This window comes from Plasmodium berghei, assembly GCF_900002375.2.
Source record: "Plasmodium berghei ANKA genome assembly, chromosome: 5".
Classification (NCBI taxonomy): Eukaryota; Apicomplexa; class Aconoidasida; order Haemosporida; family Plasmodiidae; genus Plasmodium; species Plasmodium berghei.
This window is the reverse complement of record NC_036163.2, coordinates 813,880-833,986: the sequence shown is the minus strand read 5'-3', so window position 1 is coordinate 833,986 and position 20,107 is coordinate 813,880. Positions and strand designations below refer to the sequence as shown.

At 20.5% G+C, this 20,107-nt stretch overlaps 8 protein-coding genes across 8 annotated transcripts; 2 read left to right on the top strand and 6 right to left on the bottom strand.

The window, feature by feature from the left end:
• Positions 1 to 133: 133 nt before the first annotated feature.
• On the bottom strand, positions 134 to 1,240 carry PBANKA_0522500 (transmembrane emp24 domain-containing protein, putative; the record flags this gene model as incomplete). Its single annotated transcript, XM_034568480.1, has 1 exon — positions 134 to 1,240. One exon carries the CDS (start codon positions 1,238 to 1,240, stop codon positions 134 to 136), a length of 1,107 nt encoding a protein of 368 aa, XP_034420466.1.
• Positions 1,241 to 2,054: 814 nt separating this feature from the next.
• PBANKA_0522400 (steroid dehydrogenase, putative) lies at positions 2,055 to 3,601 on the bottom strand (the record flags this gene model as incomplete). Its single annotated transcript, XM_034568479.1, has 5 exons — positions 2,055 to 2,363; positions 2,530 to 2,660; positions 2,755 to 2,845; positions 3,028 to 3,360; positions 3,497 to 3,601. The coding sequence occupies 5 exons, from the start codon at positions 3,599 to 3,601 to the stop codon at positions 2,055 to 2,057; spliced, it is 969 nt and encodes a 322-aa protein (XP_034420465.1).
• A 1,177-nt stretch (positions 3,602 to 4,778) lies between these two features.
• PBANKA_0522300 (conserved Plasmodium protein, unknown function) lies at positions 4,779 to 5,006 on the bottom strand (the record flags this gene model as incomplete). Its single annotated transcript, XM_034568478.1, has 1 exon — positions 4,779 to 5,006. One exon carries the CDS (start codon positions 5,004 to 5,006, stop codon positions 4,779 to 4,781), a length of 228 nt encoding a protein of 75 aa, XP_034420464.1.
• An 815-nt stretch (positions 5,007 to 5,821) lies between these two features.
• On the bottom strand, positions 5,822 to 6,181 carry PBANKA_0522200 (conserved Plasmodium protein, unknown function; the record flags this gene model as incomplete). The annotated part of the gene is made up of 1 exon (XM_034568477.1): positions 5,822 to 6,181. The coding sequence occupies one exon, from the start codon at positions 6,179 to 6,181 to the stop codon at positions 5,822 to 5,824; it is 360 nt and encodes a 119-aa protein (XP_034420463.1).
• Positions 6,182 to 8,245: 2,064 nt separating this feature from the next.
• PBANKA_0522100 (conserved Plasmodium protein, unknown function) lies at positions 8,246 to 14,289 on the top strand (the record flags this gene model as incomplete). Its single annotated transcript, XM_034568476.1, has 6 exons — positions 8,246 to 12,793; positions 12,905 to 13,011; positions 13,169 to 13,432; positions 13,714 to 13,790; positions 13,896 to 14,061; positions 14,166 to 14,289. The coding sequence occupies 6 exons, from the start codon at positions 8,246 to 8,248 to the stop codon at positions 14,287 to 14,289; spliced, it is 5,286 nt and encodes a 1,761-aa protein (XP_034420462.1).
• Positions 14,290 to 14,348: 59 nt separating this feature from the next.
• On the bottom strand, positions 14,349 to 15,746 carry PBANKA_0522000 (conserved Plasmodium protein, unknown function; the record flags this gene model as incomplete). Its single annotated transcript, XM_034568475.1, has 1 exon — positions 14,349 to 15,746. One exon carries the CDS (start codon positions 15,744 to 15,746, stop codon positions 14,349 to 14,351), a length of 1,398 nt encoding a protein of 465 aa, XP_034420461.1.
• Positions 15,747 to 17,002: 1,256 nt separating this feature from the next.
• On the top strand, positions 17,003 to 18,205 carry PBANKA_0521900 (conserved Plasmodium protein, unknown function; the record flags this gene model as incomplete). The annotated part of the gene is made up of 6 exons (XM_034568474.1): positions 17,003 to 17,186; positions 17,325 to 17,383; positions 17,521 to 17,642; positions 17,738 to 17,862; positions 17,977 to 18,034; positions 18,160 to 18,205. 6 exons carry the CDS (start codon positions 17,003 to 17,005, stop codon positions 18,203 to 18,205), a joined length of 594 nt encoding a protein of 197 aa, XP_034420460.1.
• Positions 18,206 to 18,607: 402 nt separating this feature from the next.
• PBANKA_0521800 (ribosome-recycling factor, putative) lies at positions 18,608 to 19,405 on the bottom strand (the record flags this gene model as incomplete). The annotated part of the gene is made up of 1 exon (XM_034568473.1): positions 18,608 to 19,405. One exon carries the CDS (start codon positions 19,403 to 19,405, stop codon positions 18,608 to 18,610), a length of 798 nt encoding a protein of 265 aa, XP_034420459.1.
• Between the last annotated feature and the right edge of the window lie 702 nt (positions 19,406 to 20,107).

Sequence of the window (20,107 nt, the reverse complement as noted above, 5' to 3'; positions counted from 1 at the left end):
TAAATGTTTTTTGCAATTATTTTGGAATTGTTGGATCGTGATTTTACACCATATATAATTTCACATGCAACTCATCTCGGTTTTTTTAACATTTGTTTGCACTTATTTATTTCAATTTACACATCAAATAACCCTAAAGAACTCTTTTATTTGATACCAAGTTTTTAACATAATATATTGTAAAAAAAGAAAGAATTATAAGAACAAATAATTTGAGAAAACAATATAAAAAGGCTTTGTTTGTAATTTGCTCCATTTTTTCGATATGTGCAATATGTTTTGATGATAAATATTTAATTTCATTTTTTAATATTTTTGCTTCTAAAGAAATTTGTTCAATATAACTAGAAAAATCTTTTAAGTGATCTGACCTCAATGAATGACTCTCTCCTAACCCTATAGCAACAGTAACCATTTTTTTTTCCATCCATTTATTGTTTTTAATAGTTATAGTATATATTCCAAGTTTATTTGTATGAAAATAAAATATACCTTCGCTAGCTTCTTTTGTATATACAATTTCACCATCTGGATCTGAAATAATAAATAAGATCTTACTATCATCTAATTCATTATTTAAATAAAAAATACCTCGAAAATATGTATTCAATTCTTGTATATTCTCAAATAAATATTCTTCAGAATTTCCAGGAATTTCAAAAGTTAGCATAGTACTCGGCTCAAAATATTTCATATTTTCATTCCATATACCTGTTAAATCATCATCATATTCTACCAAATCATCTGTGTCTACTTCTTTATAATCATTAGCATTAGGTTTCATTTCATTACTATTTTCTATAATTTTTTGATTATCATTAATTTCACTATTATCTATTTCTTCATATGTTTCCTCATTTTTTTCAATGTCTAATAATTCTTTTTCAAACTTATTATATTCATCCATATATTTATTATCACTATCATCGTTAATAGCTTCATTAAAAGTATTAAGTGATTCATTTGATTTATCAGATTTTTTTATTATATTCTCTGTTTTGTTTTTCGTATTATTTTGTTTACTATTATTTACATTACCATTACTTTTTTTTTTACTTGAACTCTTATTATTATTGTTAGTTGAATTTGTATTATTTTTTTTATTATTACCATTTTTTTGTTTTTCTACACTTTTTTTTTTATCATTAATATTACTATTTTGTGACGAAACGCCACTTATTAATAAGTTGAATATAACCAACAAAATAAATATGACTAAATGAAGGTATTTCCTTTTCATTTTTTCTAATTTATATAACTTTTTTAGGAAAACAATTCGTAACAAAGCCTTTGGAAAATATGCAAAGCAAATATGGAAAAAAATTATCTAAAGTGATATATAAATAAATATATCTTCTTATAAAATTAATGAACTCCCAATAATTCATCCATACTTTTAATACTAACACTTTTTTTTTAATTCAAAATATATCAAAAAAAATATCCTTATATATCACTGACTTTACAAATTTAATATAGTTTTCGTGAAATTAAAAAAAAAATTAATAATAATAGCTAGCAATGCATTCTATCAAAAAAAAAAACAAATTTGGAAAAAATAAAATGCAACGAAATAGTAGTTAAATGGCCATGCATAAATAAGCTTATAAATAAATATATATATATTATATCTATACTGATTTAATTATATACTATTTTAATAAGAAATGTTTTCATACATTTCCCCCCCCAAAAAAAAATTCCCTATATATGTATTTCTTCTATTCATATAAAGATATAAATTATGTATTACAAATTTATTTATACTAAAAAAATGCTTATTTTTATGCACAAAGCCAAGTATATCATTTATGTTAAACTAAAGAACAATTAAAAATATTTTTTGTAAACTGATTACAAAGGTGCATTTATATGATAAAATTAATATCATAATTTTTTTTCTATTTCATAAGAGTTAAGATCAATGTAAAGTCTAAAGGATAAATATGAATATCCATTTTCACAAATTGTGATAGGAAAAATAAATCTCATAAAAAATAATTAGCGATTAATAAGAAACAACAAAGATCAAAATAACAAAAAGTGAGCACACTCTATTCTTCTTTCTTCATTTTTTTCAACGCCTTTTGTCTGACTATCTTAAGTGATGCTAACGAAACAATACTGAATAGCCATTTAGGAAAACAATTGTAAAAAAAAATTTGAATTTTATGAAAAAAATATGGAGAAGATATAACATTGTATGGTAAAATGTTTCCTTCCTTCATTTTTCTGATGATACATTCAGAATATATTTCAGGTGTTGGTACAAATAAACTACTTTTTTTTATTTTTGATAATTTTGTTGTAATAAACATAGGGGTATGACACTGAACTTGTATATTATATTCCTTTAACTCCGCCTAAAAAAAACATAACAAATCAATAAAAATAAGTTACAAAGTAAAAATAAGTCACATATATATACATTTTCATGATTATTAAAATATAAAATTAAATAACCAAAAAAAAATAATAGAAAAAACAATTTTATTTCCATATATATAAAAGGCTTATTTAAATACTTACGCTCAAAGAATTCGCAAATGAGCATACTCCATCTTTAACAGATGCATAGACCGTATATAATGGGGATGTTTGTAAAGAAGTCACACCACTTGATGTGTACAAAATTAAACCTTTTCTTTTTTTTATCATTGCTAATAAATGGAAAAATAAAAAACAAATAACTATGTGTGTGCAAAGAATTATTAAAAGATCTATCACGTGTGTTTTTTGAAAAGTTAAAATTACTTGGTAAAACTAATCTTGTCATGAAATAAGCAGACATCAAATTTACATTCACTAATTGCTCTATTAGCTCGGTTTCCATTTCGTGGAAATACTGAAAAAAAAAAAATCATTTATTTAATGATTCTACATATTTACATATATATTATATTTCTATCTATTAATACATATAATTGTCTTTGAAGGTATGTGGCACACTATTAATCCATATACCGTTTTTTCATTGATATATTATTGTGATTAATGTTATATATATATATATTTTTTTTTTTGTACCAATGGGTTTGGATATGAAATTCCAACATTGTTTATTAAAATTCCAACGTCGATTTTTTGAAGTTTTTCTTGTATACTTTTATATGAAGAAAATTTATGTTCATTATAATCAAAAACTATATAATCAATAGTTGTTTGACAATTTTTATTTATTTCTAATAAATCATTTTTTATGTTTTTTAATTCCTTTTCATTTCTACTAATTAATAATAAATTCACATTATGTCTAGCCAATGAATATGCTAAACTTTTCCCAATACCATCCGTGCATCCTGTAATCACTATTGTATTCCCATAATTTTTCAAATCATTTAAAAATAATTTAGTCTTCAACTACAAAATAAGAAAGAAAAATGAGCGATACAAATATATACCCATACATTTACATGTCTGTTCATAATTTTTTTTCATTATCCATTAAATATATAAAAATTTATGAACAAGCAAGAAAAAAATTAAAATAACTTACATAATTTAATAACCAATATATCCCAAACAAGGCATTTTTCAAAACAACGACTAAACCAATATAATATATTGGATTCAAAGCACGTCTCCCCAAATAAGTTATCATTTTGTAAATAGTCATATATATTTTTTCGTGTGCGGCTTATGCATGTAAATATATATTTTTTTTATAAATAATTTTATTTGTATAATTAATTTGTTAAAGGGTAATTCTATATAATTACAACATTTTTAGAAAATTTCCAAACTAAAATATGTAATCATTAAAAAAAAGGAATATAAAAAAACATAATTTATTCCAATTTTTTAGTTCATTATATAAATAAATAAGTGTTCATACTACATAAAAAATAATAAATAAAATTGTTGCTACACACATATATATTCATAACATACACATATTTCTACACAAGCATTATATGCAAAAATAAAACAAAAAACAAAGTGAACATAAACATGAATGAAAAAAATAATTTCAATATGAATCGTTCTTATAGAAAAAATATTTATTGTTATCAAACTGAAAATTATAATGATGCCGCAAAAAATTAAAGCTTTTTATTTCTTTCAAAAGGTAGACGATTAATATTATTATTATTATTATTATCAAGAGTATGCATAAATAATAAAATTGACGGCACACATATAATAGTATTATTATTTTTTTTCTTTAGGAAATAACAAATTAAATGATAAGAAATACATATATGTATCTGCGGTAATATAGTTGAATCAAAATTGGTAATACCTCTATAAAGTTTATAATACCATTTTTTAAAAAATAAAATATCAAATGTATTTTCTATATCAATGTTCTTTGTTCTATTCTGAATTTTTTAAATTTACGAAAAACTTTGTTCGACACATCATAAATGTTAAGGTCACTTAATACAAACATATACATACTTAGCACATACACATGCACATGTACATATATTTATTTTACAATCAGTTTGAATACATTTATATAATATATTGGAAAAATATAAAGAAAAAGTATAAAAGCAGTGCTTTATATACCGACATTTACAAGTTGTATACCATCATATTAGTGTGCATTTTTTACATATAATTCCATATTCAAATATCATAAAACTCTTTCAAAATTGTTAGATTTAAAACGATATTAATCCTTTTTATCGATCAAATAATAATTCTTTATTTTGTATATAATTTTCTTGTTAAAATATTTTATTCTTTATGTAGTAACATAAGTGTATATAATTCCCTTTCTTATTGTATCAACTTCAATAGTGAAATATTTTTCTAAATTTTTATTTCTCTTATTTGTTATTTTTATCACTAAGATTAATCATATCATCTAATAAATTGTCATTAAATTCAAAACTATCTTGATCATCATCTGGGGGAAGAATTTCTATTGTTATAATATTTGTTTCTTGATTTTTATTATTTTTTTCTACATTTTTACTATGGTGGTTAGAAAGACAAACCATAAAAAAAAGCGTGAAATAAAATATAATAATACTATTATACCAACTTAATTTCATTTTTTTTATTCTTTTAAATAAAATATAAATATTTTTTAATTATAAAGGTGTCTTTGCACAAATTTTCTAATGTATACACAGAAAAAAAAATTATATCAAAATGGTGATGAAACAAAACAATGGAAAATAAAGAGAGGATAAAAAAAAAATTTTATATGAATATTTGTTTATTTAATATATGAAAAATGTATACACATGTATTTAAAAGTTGTTAATAAAATAATAAAAAAATGTTTAATAGTGCCAACACAAATTAAATATATTATCTTGTATATACACAAGCATACAAATATTTTTATAAGATGACAACGATATATATTATTTGCTTTTACACATTATAATATATTTTTTTGCGCCATTATTTTGTGTATTTTATCTTGTATATTAAACCTCAAAAGGTAACACACAATGAGACACAAATATGGTTGAACTGTCCCCACATTAAATAAAAAATATAAAAATAAAATAAATGTCTTTTTTATAATGCATAAAATGAGTCTTACTATTATGCAATATTATTTATATTTTTTTTCTGCAAATAAGAAAATTAATAACATTAATGAAAGCTATTTACTAAGGATTTTTATTCTTATATATTAAGTGTGTAAAACAACTATCCCTACAAAATTTTCTTTAAAATTATTTTTCTGAAATTACATGGCATGTTAAGGTAAAATGTATTTTTTTATTACTAGTTCATAATTTTTCGAGTATATATATGCACATATATATAGTTCCTATTAATCCATTTCCATTCGTTTATAAACATACATATTATATATCTTCAGAAAAACAATTATAAAACTTTTATTTTTTCAATTAATATAATCATTTTTTGTACCATCTAAATGTATAATATGGTTTTCGCTTTCTCTTATTTGATTACCATTAAAAAAATTTTTTTTTCTAGCTATTATTTTACAATTGTCCATTTCCTCAATTTTCATGCTTTTTATTTTTTTTGAATTTTTATTACAACTATGTAATTTTCTTTTTCCTGTCTTCTTCGTTTCATTTAATATTCGATTTTCAATCACTCTTTTTATTTTTATTTGAATTTCGTGAATATTTTCACTTGAACTGGAATAAGCACTTGCTGTTGTGTCAGAATTATAGCTACAATCATTGTAACTTATTTCTCCTATATGTGTATCTTCATTATTACAAAAGGCCATATTTTATTAAATATAACTTAATTTTTTTTTATTTTAAGAAAATTCTCATATAGTTTTATTCTTTCTTTTGTTGACCAATTATTCAACTATGAATATATTGTATATTTATAAGTTCTATATATCTGTGTTTGCGTGTAATTGTGAAGTAGTATAAGTTTGGGTATATGCACAATATGCTTGTTTTAAATAAAAATATGCTAAATTATATAAAAATGTATAAAACAATAAAATATTATAATGATAAAGAAACAAAAATGTTATAATAAATCTTAAAGAAATATAAACATGGGTGATAATATTTTATGTAGATTTATTCTTTTAAACAAAAAAAAAATGAAATGGTACTTGTATATATTTAAGCATGAATATATACAATAAAAAAATGATATTAATTATATGAGAAAAGAAAAATGGAATAAAAGGACAATACTACAATATTTTTTTATAACAATTTTATAGCATTTCTTTGTCTCAATACAAAATAAATCTTTTGCTTATTATATTTTATAAATTATTATAGAATATTTTAATTGTAATTATGTGTTTTCATTATTCAATTTCGTATTATATACATAAAAAGACAAAAAATTAAAAATAAAATGAAATAAAATTGAGAAAATACAAATGTGTAATGATAAAACTTATTTAAAAGTTATAAAAAAAATTTCAACAAAATTGTTTGCCAATGTACCATTTAAAAATATGCTATATTAACTTTTGTGAAAAAAAAAAAAAAAAACATGCTAAACTGATGCACATTTAAAGAACAAAGAATTAAACAGATAAGCAATTATAAAAAACGAGTAATATACGCTTTAAAATGTTAAATTATAGACATGTAAATAAATAAATTAAAAAAAAAATAATACATGCATATTATATACCATACAAAATATTCAGGTCAAAATACTTATAATCATATTATATTTAAACCACTCTTTTTAATTTTATTCATTTTTTCTACAAAATAAAAAGACACAAATATATTCATAACCTTTTTAATAACATGCATATCCAAAATTATATCAAAGTACTCACTGAGTTAAAACTTTCACTTTTTTTATAATACATAGAATAAATATATTATGCATATTGTATAAAATTTATAAAAAAAACAAATGATTTATTTTTCAGTTGTTTCTTTATTATAACTTTAAATTTGGAGAAGAAAAATATAGACATATTCACCACCTCTATATTTCCTTTGTCGAATTTCAAAAAAAAAAATGATCCTCTTTTTTTTTTTTTCTTCTATTCGTCATATTAGAGATTTCTTTTCAAATTTGTGTAAAAAAGGTATACACCATTTTTATCATTTATTTTTTAAGGTGATATTGAATTTATATTTGCCTAGTCTCTCATTTTTCATTCATATTTTTAATATTGTTTAAAAATAATTTATAAATACAAATAAGTATCCACATTAAAGCAAAAACACAATAAATCATTTATCAATTTTATAAAGATCAAATACATACATTTTTATTCATACCCCATATCACTTAAAAACAAATTTTGTCGAAATAATTTAAAATATATATACTATATCTGAAGAAATAATAATAGGAAATATAAGATAAAAGGTTTGCACAATTTGATCCCATAATTTATTCTCAAACACCTATGTGCATATATATAAGACAAGGATTTTTTTTTCTGACTTTTTATTTCTATTAATAATAAAAAATTTTATTAAATTTTTCTTAAGTTTTAGTATTTATTCTCATATCTGTTTTCTTAAAAAGACATATAATAATTTTTATACCATAACTAATTGTATGCTTACAGAAATAATTTTTTTTTCTAACTTATTTTTATTATTATACATTTTTTTTAATATCAATATATTTGCATAATAATAAACTGTGGTATATTATAGAGACACGATCAATTTCCAGGTTCAAATATTTTGTCTTTTTAGAATCAAAAACTCATATAATTTAATTAACTATGATCTAAAATAAATTCTCTGATATCTTTACTAAACAATTGACAAATGTGTAATAAATAGAATCAACATCATATATAAAACAAAGTGGGGTATAGCAACAATTGAGCTAAAGGATGGAAAATTCCAACATATTTAGCGAAAAGATTAATGAATTTTTAAAAAAAAAAAAAATAAGAGAAAATAAATTAGTTAATGATAAAGAAAAAAAAGAAAAAAAATATGATATAAATAATTTTAAAGTATATTTAACCAACGAGCTAAATAAAAATAGTGTACATTTAATTTTACAAAATGAAAAAAAAGACGATAATAAATACCAGGTTGTTGAACATATAATACAACAAAATAAAAAAGATAATAATATAAAAACTAGTAAAACTGAAAACATTGATGAAATAATCCCAAAAAGTTTTGCTAACTCTTCTATTTTAAAAATAAAAAATACCAAATTAAAAATTAATAAATATTTAGATAAATGCCATAATATATCCACCGAAAAGTTAAAAAATTATTATATTTGTGTAAATAAAATAATAGATGAAATCAAAGAAGAGGCATTAATTCGAACAAATTTATTACAAAAAGATCTAGAAGCTTCAAATCATTTAATCGACAAATATATTCAAAACTCAATAACCATAAAATGGAATAATCCAAAAGTTGATATTCAAAGACTTCAAAACAAAAAAGATAATTATAAAGTTGCAATAGAATATTATGAAAATATTTTTTTATTTTATTTAAACAAAAATTTTATAACAAACACGAATAACACTCTCAACAATCCACTGACAAATAAAAGTAACAGCAATTGTAGCAATAAATCTAACGAAATTGAAAATGAATCTAAGATACAATGTAGCTCCTATTATTTATGCTCAGAATCAATAAATTTTCAAATAATAAAAGAAATAAAAATGCATCTAACTCAACGAATAGAAGATATCTCAAATAATTGGATTTTGGTTGAAAATATATTTACTAAATTAAATGAAAATATTAATAAATTCATTTTATTTTTTGAAAAAAAATATGAAGATTCGAAAAAAAATATAAATAAAAAGATACAAGAATTAGAAAACCAATTAAAAGAAACAATATATTTTACTAATAATGAAATAAATGTTTTAATTGATGATGAAAATGAAAAAAATAATATATTAATCGAACTTTTGAATTATTTTAATGATTATATATTACAAATATATAAATATATATATAATAAATATATAGAATGCGAAAATATTTTTTATAATATTCTTTATGAGCATAATTATGATGATAATTGTTATGTCTATTTGTCTATTTCTGAAAATTATATAAATAATTTAAAAAATGAAAAGTTTTTAAAGAATATAATTAATATGTTTGAAAATAATTATATAAATATATATAATGACAGAGTAAATAAAATCAAAAAAGACGAATATTTTGTAAATTTTTTTATTCTAGAAAATTCTCAAGATTTCTTTATCCCTTTTAATCAATATTATGAAAATTATATGAACAAATATGAACAGATAGAACATCTCCTAATTAGTTATAAAAATGTTATCCTCAATTTATTTTTTGATTTTACCAATTTTATCAACATTATAAAAAATAATACTAAAAAAAAAGAAGCGGTAGAAAAAGACCAACCCTATAATACTCTATCTAAATTTAAAAAAAAAGAGGTAGCCAACAATCTTATACATTTTGATAACAAAAAACTAAAAAGAAAAATTTATGAAAATTATATAAGTAATATACTAAATTATTACAATGCTATAAATTTAAGAGATGATTATTTTTTATTAACATTTTTTGAATTTTTAGAAAATTTAAAAAGTTGTGTAATTATCTCCTATATAGAAATACAAAAAAATATAACAGATCACAACAACTATTGTAAAATAGAAATCAATAAATTGATAACAAATTTTGATTTTTTATATAATGAATACAAAATTAATGTTGAAAAATGTATGAACTGTACAGATTATATACAACTGAAAGAATTACACAAAGAAAACCTCGAACTAGCCAAAAATATTCGATTATTTTTTTGTACTGTTGAAGAAAACGCTAATTCCATCAATAACAAATTTGTTACACAATTGAAAGAAAAATTGGTGGTTTTATTTTTGTCAATTTTAAAAAAGGCAAAAATAATTTCTACAGACATACAAGAAGCCATAATAATAGAAAAAAAAAATAATTCTCCCCAAAAAAAAAATTATGAACATGCCAGAACATATAATGATAATACAGATTTAAAAGTAGCAAAACAGGAAAATGAAAATAATAAAAAAATAATAAAAAATACAGAAGAAGATAGTACAAATGTGAAACAAATAAGCATTAATGAAGATGATAATATTGTGATTAAACAACTTATAGGAGAGGAAATAAACTACAAATACATTTTTGATTTTACAAGTTTTTTTCAAACGATTTATGACAATTATAAGAATAATATTAAAAGCTTATTATGCTCTAAAAAATTTAAATCAAAAAATAATTACCCTATATACAAAAAAAATGAAAAGAATAAGACCCAAGAAAGAAAACACCGAAAAAAAAAAACATGCAACGTGCAAACGAATGGGGATAAGATAAAGATAAGTGCCGATATTTTGGTAGGAAATATGCTTAAGCAATTTCAAAAAAAAAAAAATGAAGAACTAGCCAAAAGAGATCAAGTAGCTGAAATAGACAAAAAAACAGCAGAAATTTCTTTCTTAAATCAAGATAAAAATAATAAAGAAGAAAATGACAAAATACCAATTGCTGAACTAAACTATGATAACATTATGTACAACATTCAAATTTTAAAAAATATATTTGAAGAATTTTTACAAACATATTACACAAATTTTAAAGGTATCCTCTTTGAGCATATGCTAAAAATAAAAGAGAATGCTGAACAAGAAGAATATACAAAATATTTTGAAAAAATATACAAAAATAATTATATAAAAATTATAGAAGAAAATGAAAAAGCAATTAGTCAAATAGCCGAAAATCTTAAATATAAGTTTATAAAAAACAAAGAAAAATTTGAGCATTTTATAAACAAATTAAATAATTTAATAAATGAATATACATATATTATAGACAACCAAAATGCCGAAGAACCGCTTATGAAATCATTGAATAAAGTCAACAAATTATTTTTAAAAATGGAAAAAAAGAGTGAAAAAAACTGCAAACGAGAATATCAAAATGATAATGAATATGGAGAAGAAAAATATGATGTACTTGTTAAAAATTTCAAAAATAACTATAAATTGTTTCAAGATAAATTACAAAATATGATAAATGAATTAAATAAAGAAATTAAAAAAGTACAAACATATTATGATATGGTCATAAAAATAAAGGAAAAAAATATAGACATTGAGGAAATAAAAAAATGTTTACAAAATTCGATAAATTTCCGTCAAAATATTATAAAAAAAAAAAATGATATTCAAAATTTATATAATTCAAACATTTATATATTTAACAATAAAATTAAAGCCATACAAACGAATAATTCTACAATAACACAAGTGCCAAAAAATACATTAGCAAGTAATGAAACAATTACATACTTACATGCCAAAGAAGAAATTAAAAATATTATTTTGATATTTTATTTTTTACTATATCATATTAAAAATTCAATCCTTATTACAAAAATAACCAAACAAAATAATTCCCAATATGATGATACTACTAAACCCGCTTTTCTCATAAATACCTTGCCTAGTCAAGTAAAAAAGACAAGCATTAAATCGAACGTAAGGGAAGGCAAAAATGATAACAAAGATGAAATAAAAGTTAATACACCACAAAATAAAAAAATAATAACTTATTCTATTTGTGATAATAAAAAAGCAGATATAAACACAAATGAAATAAATATAAAAACCAAGTTTGAACAAATAGACAAACATATATATAATGAACTTAAAATTTTCCAAAAAATAAAAAATATATACGAGTTAAGGATAAGCACGAATTATATTTTAGACAATATTTTCCTTTCCACAAATATTTCAAAAAACATCAACAGTCTGCTATTCTCAAAAAGTGCGAATGCCCTTAAAGCAGAAATAGATTATGCAATTACTTTTTCTTTACAAAATAATAAAGATGTCAAATATTCTTCAGAAATATCTGGAGATTTTAAGGAATCAGAAAAAAAAAACGAACCAAGCCTAAAATTAATAGACATAGAAAATGATGTAAAAAAATATATAGAAAATACTTTGACACGAACAAAATATAGCAATTTGAAATTTTTTTTATATACTTGTATATATATTATATGTATAATAATAAAAGCCCTAACACCATATAACAATAACTTTTTTAAAGAAAATACGGGAGAATATAACCATATTTTATTTATATATTATGACATTTCTTATTTAATATATAAAAATTATATATTACAAAATGATGAAAAAATAAAAAATAATAATTTAAAAGAATTACATATACAAAAAGATACAATGTCATCTTATATTTATTTTACTAATAATATGTTGTATAAAATAAAATTATTTAATTTATATAATTTTGAAAAGAAAATTGTAGAAGATTTTTTACATACTCATTTCTACACTTTAAGTAAAATCCAAATTAATGCAAACAAAGAAAATCCGAATTGGATTAAAATTCGAAAAGAGGTAAAATTAGGATGCTATATCTTATTTTACAATAATCCATTTCTACAAATATTACTTTTAACATACAAACTTTGAAATGCCTATTCACAAAAATATATATTTCTTTGTCAGTATATGGGAGATGTTTTCACATTATCAATTTATTTAAAAGTTGTTTCAAAAAAAGTTGCATATTTTACATTTAAAGAAAATTATCAACATCACATCTATCTTAGCAGGTATAGACAAATCTCGATAAATAAAAATGTAGCTAAATAAAAATGCATAAGTATGTATTGACTATACCATTTACAATTACAAGCATTTTTTCTAAATAATATAAATATTTTACATGATGAAAATAATATTTTTTTCATTTTTTTGAAAATATTTAAGACAACGAATAGACATAATGCAACAAAATTTTATGTTAAAATTTGAAGAAATAAATGAGAAATTAGAAATAAAAGACAATATTCCAGAAATTAAATTGATGAGAAAAATAGAATTATATAAATTATTCAACTTGTATATTATAGGAATCAAAAATATTTTATCAAATCATTTATATTCATTATATGAAAACCTATATAGTAATTTTATTTTTTTCGTGTATCTTTTAAACATGTTACCTTGCAATTCTGGATTCAATCAAAACGAGTAAAATAAATCATAGACATATATATATATGCACAATTATTATAAAGTAATCAAAATTTCTGTAAAGGAATAGCAACTTATATAGTAGTAGATAATATTTACAACTTTAGCTGCAACTATATACACAAAAAAGAAACGAAATTAATATATTCGCTGCTTATTCATTTTGTAAAATTATTACACATTCAGTCAATACGCATACAAAATGTTATAAACAACTAAATTTGTAAATATATATTTTTTTTTAATTTTCCACAATAATCCCATCGCTATATCATTAGACAACATCATGATATTCCATATCAAAAATATGACATAAACTTTGCAAAAATACGCTTTCAGGATAATTCCATAAATTGTATATAAACAAAATAAACAAAATCTATCATATTTCAAACTTTTTCAAAATATTATTACATAAATTCAAATAAAAATATACCACTTCATTTCTCTTTTTGAGCAGATAACTTAAATGATATTAAAAAAAAAGTAGAAAGTGTATATGGAATTAATCATGAAAAAAAAAAAAAAAAAATCAGTGATATTAAAATAAGCAATAATCAAAACAAAGAATATTTTCATATGCCATATAATAATGAAAACTCCTATATTGTGAATAAATTAGAAAAGTAAAAAAAAAAATCCATGACATTAAAGAGAACATTTTTGTACACTTTTGTGCATTTTTCTTATTAAAAACAAACTAAAAATATTTTTTATAATTTATTTTTAGGAAAATTGAAAAATATATGCAAAAATTTTATGCAGATATAACAAAAAAGATGGATGCAAAGAAAATAGAAATAATCAAAATAATTTCAAACGATAAAAAAATTAACAGAAAATATTATGAATAAAAAAAAAATATAACGACATCAATACATATATGATATACAAATAAAAGACAATATTCAGTTCAAGTGTCATTAAATATGTCTTTAGCTAAAATAGTATAAAATTGTATTAAACTATAAACATGATTAATTTTATATATTAAATCGTTATTCAAATTAATGAGCATATCTAGGCCATATATATTAATCTTATTCATATCATTTTTGTAGATATAAAAATGTGAATCATTTTTATTATTATCATCATTTAATCCAATATTCGATTTTAAATTTATATTGTTTATCAATGATAAATCGTTAACTCTTGATAAAGGTAATATAAAAGATTGATTTGTTTTTTGATTAAAACATTTGTTAGCCATATTTTCAAAATTGTTTAAATCTGCATTATCATTATTGTTTGATCCATATACGTTATCATTCTTATGATTGTTCATATAATTATCTTCATTTTCATTTAATGTATCAAATTTATATTGAAAAAAATTTGCAGAATTGCTATTATTTTTATCATTATTTATTAGGTCTATTCCATTATTAAATACTGTTTCTAAATTTTCAGATAAATTACAATTAAAACTAATTATTGCATCTAGTTTATTTTTTATTTCTAAAATTGGAATATTCTCATTAACATTAGATGCTTCTCCTTCATTTTGAATCTCATTCTGTTCATAAAAATTATTTAAAAGTTTTTCTTCTAATATATTTTTTTCCATAATACTTTTATTTTCAATAGATTTAATAAATAGTGGCAAATATTTTAAAAATGTAAAAATTTTTTTTTTATATTCATTTTCACTTTTCTTAGATTCAACAAGTAAATAATATATTTCATCTGTTGATAATTCTGCACATGGTCTATTATCTTCATTTGCTTCATTAAAATCATATATAACTTCTATATTTTTATTATCTACAATTTTTACGTTTTTTATAAAACTTTTAAGATCTTTTTCTTCACTATTTTTTATATTTATTTTTTCGACATTCTCTATTTCTTTCTTTCCACCATTTTCAGATTCTTTGTTCATTTCTTTTTCAATCCCATTTTTATATTTTTGTTCTTCTTTATTTATTTCGGTTTCTTTTTCTTGATTTATATCTTTTGTGTTTTGGCTTGTCTCCTCTTTTTTTTTTTTTTTTTCATTTGTTTTACAATATTCATCATATTCAGTTAATGATTTCCCAAGTAATTGTAAAAATTTTTTTCTCCATAAAACACAAGCATTTAAACATAATAATTTATTTTTATTTGTTGGATCATTTTTTTTAAAATGTTTTTTTAAAATATAGTCAACTTTTTCTTCAAACATATCACTTATATTATCAAAATATTCTTTATATTTTTCATCTATAAATACATAATTTTCTTCGCTTTTATTTTCATCGTCGATAAACATATTTCCCTCCTTTTTCTTTTCCTTATCTATATATTCTTTTTCGTAGTATATGCTCATTTTTTTTTTTTTCAAATCTTTATATTCTACAAATGTGTGTGCAAATAAAAACAAATTGATAGTTTATTTAAAACTCCAAAGTTATATAAAATCTAGCCATTTGAAAGTAAATAAGTTATATATATTAAATGTACTATTTTCACACACATATAAATCTGAACTTTGTTTTAATCTTTTATGTTTTGTTTTTTATTTATGATTTTTTTTTCTACTTGCAGTTTTAAACAGTACCTCTTGGCAATACCCACTAACCTCACAAAATGGTATATCAATATTATATATGTATTTTTTTTCCTTTCAATGTATACAGGTTTTAAATATGTACCTTTTACAAATTATATAAAATTAATGCATTATTTTATCAAACACATTTTATCTTTTCCTTGTTTTATCTGTTATTTTAAGTCCTTATTTATATTTCACTTTTTTTTTTTTTGAAATTAAAATATTAAATATAAATTGTTTTATGGGAATGGAAAAATTTACTCAAAATACCATTAATTTATTTTATCATATACAAATTAGGAAAAGTATATCAGAGCAATCCTTTTTTTTAAACGCAATTTTTGTATATTTTAATTTTTTTCAACTTAAAAAAATGATAAAAAATATACAAAATTTAATTGGGAATAGAGAAAAAATTAATACATAAAAAAATATAAATATTTACAAATAAAAATTATATGATAATGCATATTTTGGAAATATATACAAAATTTAGAATAAAAAAAAATGTATTTTGTATGTAATATAAATACGCATATATAATACACAAATATAATACCCATATATAATACACAAATATAATACGCATATATAATACACATATATGCATGTCGTAAGAATTTTTTTAACTTTTAAATAAAACCAAAGTTTGTTTTACCTCCTTTACATTTAATTTTATCATTTTTTTTTCGAAAATAAAAAAATGCAAAAAATATCTTAATGATAAGTATTTTTAAAAATCACCATTTTATTCCCTCTGTGCATATGTCTATCTTTGGAGAAAAGGTTTTATCGCCAAATGTCTTTGTGTAGTCAAGTTTTATTATTTTAATATTTTTTTTTATAATTACATATTTAAAAATATAAATTAATCTTATTGATAATTATTAACATAAAAAGAAAACAAAAATGCATGTATACATATATATAGGCGAGTTTGCATACATGTAGAGTATTTTAAATATAGCTCCTAAATAAAAGTTTGATCAAATATAAAATAAATATATATGTCTATTATACTTCATACAAACATGTGCGAATTAAAGTCCACTAATTCAAACGAACTACAGGTTGAATTTGCTGATGAAGAAAATATTTCAAATAATGAAAAAGGACGAAATAAAAAAAAACTTAAGGAAATTTTAAAAAGAGTATATATAGGAATTTGTGAGGACTCCAAAAACATTCTTCTTATGAAAAACACTGGCATTACACGTATCTCAAAAAAATAAAAAAAATTTTAGAAAATGTTGTATTTGATTATTCGTATTATATATGATGATACAAGTGTGTATCTTGATATTGTTTCATAAATAATTTAGTTCGTTTTAATAAACATATCTTTATTTCTAGATATTTTAATTATAAGATCCTCTAAAGAAAATAATATAGCCAGGATTATGTTCCCCCATGTAAAACTCAAAATTTTCAATTATCCATTTATTTGTTTATAAGATAGGCAAATATATTTATACATTTTTATTACATTTACATTATTTTTGTTTAAAATAAATATCTTAATCTTATTATTTTTATACTTTTTAAAAAGGATTTTGAATATTATATTATTGATATAAAAGAGGATTTTGATTTTACGGTTTATTCACATTTTAAATGCTTACTCGATGATATACTTTTTGAAAACCAAAATAATAAACTTTTTATTCATAGGTATCAATATATATACATGCGTTACTTTTAATTTAATCACTTCCTTTCATCCTTACGTTATCCACACACACACACTTTATTTCATAATGTTTTAGCTATTTTAACCTTAATGATATTTTATATTTAATAATATTTTACATAAATGTAACCTTAAATTGTAATATCGATGATGCTTACTCATATATAAAGAAATTATTTTCCAATTTTGTCATTCCAATTGGTAATATTTAAAAGGTTTATTAAACGAGTCTATAAATAATCAAAACAAATAAAAATTAATCCTTACATTTAAAGCCCCTTATTATTTGCACAATTTATACCCTCTCTTTTTTAGATGATTTTGATCAAATATATTATTTTACAAAAAGGCACATGTTAACATATTATCCAGGGTATAACAAAAAATATAAAATATAAAATATAAACAAAACAAACGAAGTGAAAAGACAATGATGTAGTTTTTTTCGTCTCTGTTATATATACAACTATATATCTACTTATTTAATTTTTAATGCAGAGAATGTACAACTTATTTTGATGCTAAAGATCGAGATTCATCATAAAAATAAATACCTTAAAAGGATGCCTCTTTATTTTAGTCAATTTTTTGTAACTTTTTAATGTGATTTTCCCCATATTTCTATCATCTGTCGTTATAACTTTTAATTTATTTAATCATTTTTATTTTCACGCATTTATGCATAAAAATAGGTAAATAAACAAAATAATTCTAGTGTTGACTTGAAAAAAATATAACTAGCGAAATTATCACTTAAAAAAAAAAAAAAAATATTTAAATTTGGAAAATGAGAATTAAGTGAGAAAAAAAGGAAGCCTTTCATTTTGTCGACTCACAAAAGTAAGAATATTTTCATTTGTAAAATTATCAAGAATTGAAATATTTCCTTTTTACAAATTATTGAAAAATAGAAATGTAAAAAATTTAATAAGTTGCTATGAGCTAGCTAATAATTTTTAGTATATTTTTCATATACATTTTCAATATTTTTAACTTTATTTTTTATATAATTGTCTAATTTATTTTTTTCCTCAATTTTCCATTCATCACCCTCAACATTTTTCCCTATAAAATCTCGAATTTTATGCCGAATATTTCTAATATCATTTTTTACTTTTTCTAATAAATCCTTTGCTTCTTTTTTTTTTTTTAATTTAATCTCATTAGTTAATGGTGGAATATGCAACAAAATATATTGCCCATCATTAGGTGCTGTGGGGTTCCAAGTATTATCCTTAACTTTTAAAGTATGAATTATTTTTTGTATATCACTAATTATATATGGATAAAAAAAAATAGTCTTTGATGATTTAATAACTACTTGTGAAATATCAGATAATTTATATTTTTTCTTATCTTTTGTAACTACAATGTTATTGAAAAAGTCAACAGTTAATGTATTTTCTAACAATTTTTTCATTTTTATGTCAAAATTTTTTATAATTTCTTCAATTTTTATATCATATGATTTATAATCTACATTATTATTTTCGTTTGTTATTCTTTTTACATTCTCTTTTCCTTTTTTATTTGTATTAATATTTTCTATTTCATCATTTCTTATCCCCGATATTTTCAATAAATTACGAATTTTTTTTGTTTCTTTATAAGTTTTTTCCTTTTTGCTTCCAAAATTTAATCCTTGCACACACAAAAAACCATAACATCCCTTATTAATATTATTAACAACGGAATTCAAATAAGTTCTACTAAATATACTCAATCTTATAATTGATCTTTTCATTTTTATTTAAGCATATTATTATCTTTTTCATATTTACTGTAACATATATTATAAGGAGAAAAATTAAGTAAAAACAAGGATTCTATATTTGTACCATACATGTATATATATATATATACAATATTATATATTTTTTTATAATAATCCTTATGATCCATACATATGTAATCATATTATTTCAGTCGCTATAATTAAAGGTGAAAATAGGAATTATATTAATAAATGCATAAATAAACAATATATAATTTATATGTGTGTTAAATTATACCCAATGCTAAAATGGAAACCCCAACTAACTAATAATGTATATCATTCTATAACAAATTTATGAATCATAAAATTTTGAAAAAATTATAAAATTCATTTGCTTATGTATATATCCACAGTTATATATAAACAAATCACAATTTTTAATAAATACTATTTGCTATCCAAAAATAAAAGGTAAAAAATATTTTTTTTTAAACAATATTATTTCTTAATTTTTTTATAAAATTTTCACAATTTTTGTATATAATACCTCATTGCATTTTTTATGCTACGTGATATTTCCTAATGCTGCAAAAAACAATAAATATATTTTTAATTAAAATGACAATTTTTTTATTAATGAAAGAAAACCCGTCCCATTTTTCCTTTAATGGATAAGCGCAAATATTGATCTCTAAATAATAACTCACACAATCTCTTTATAATGACAAC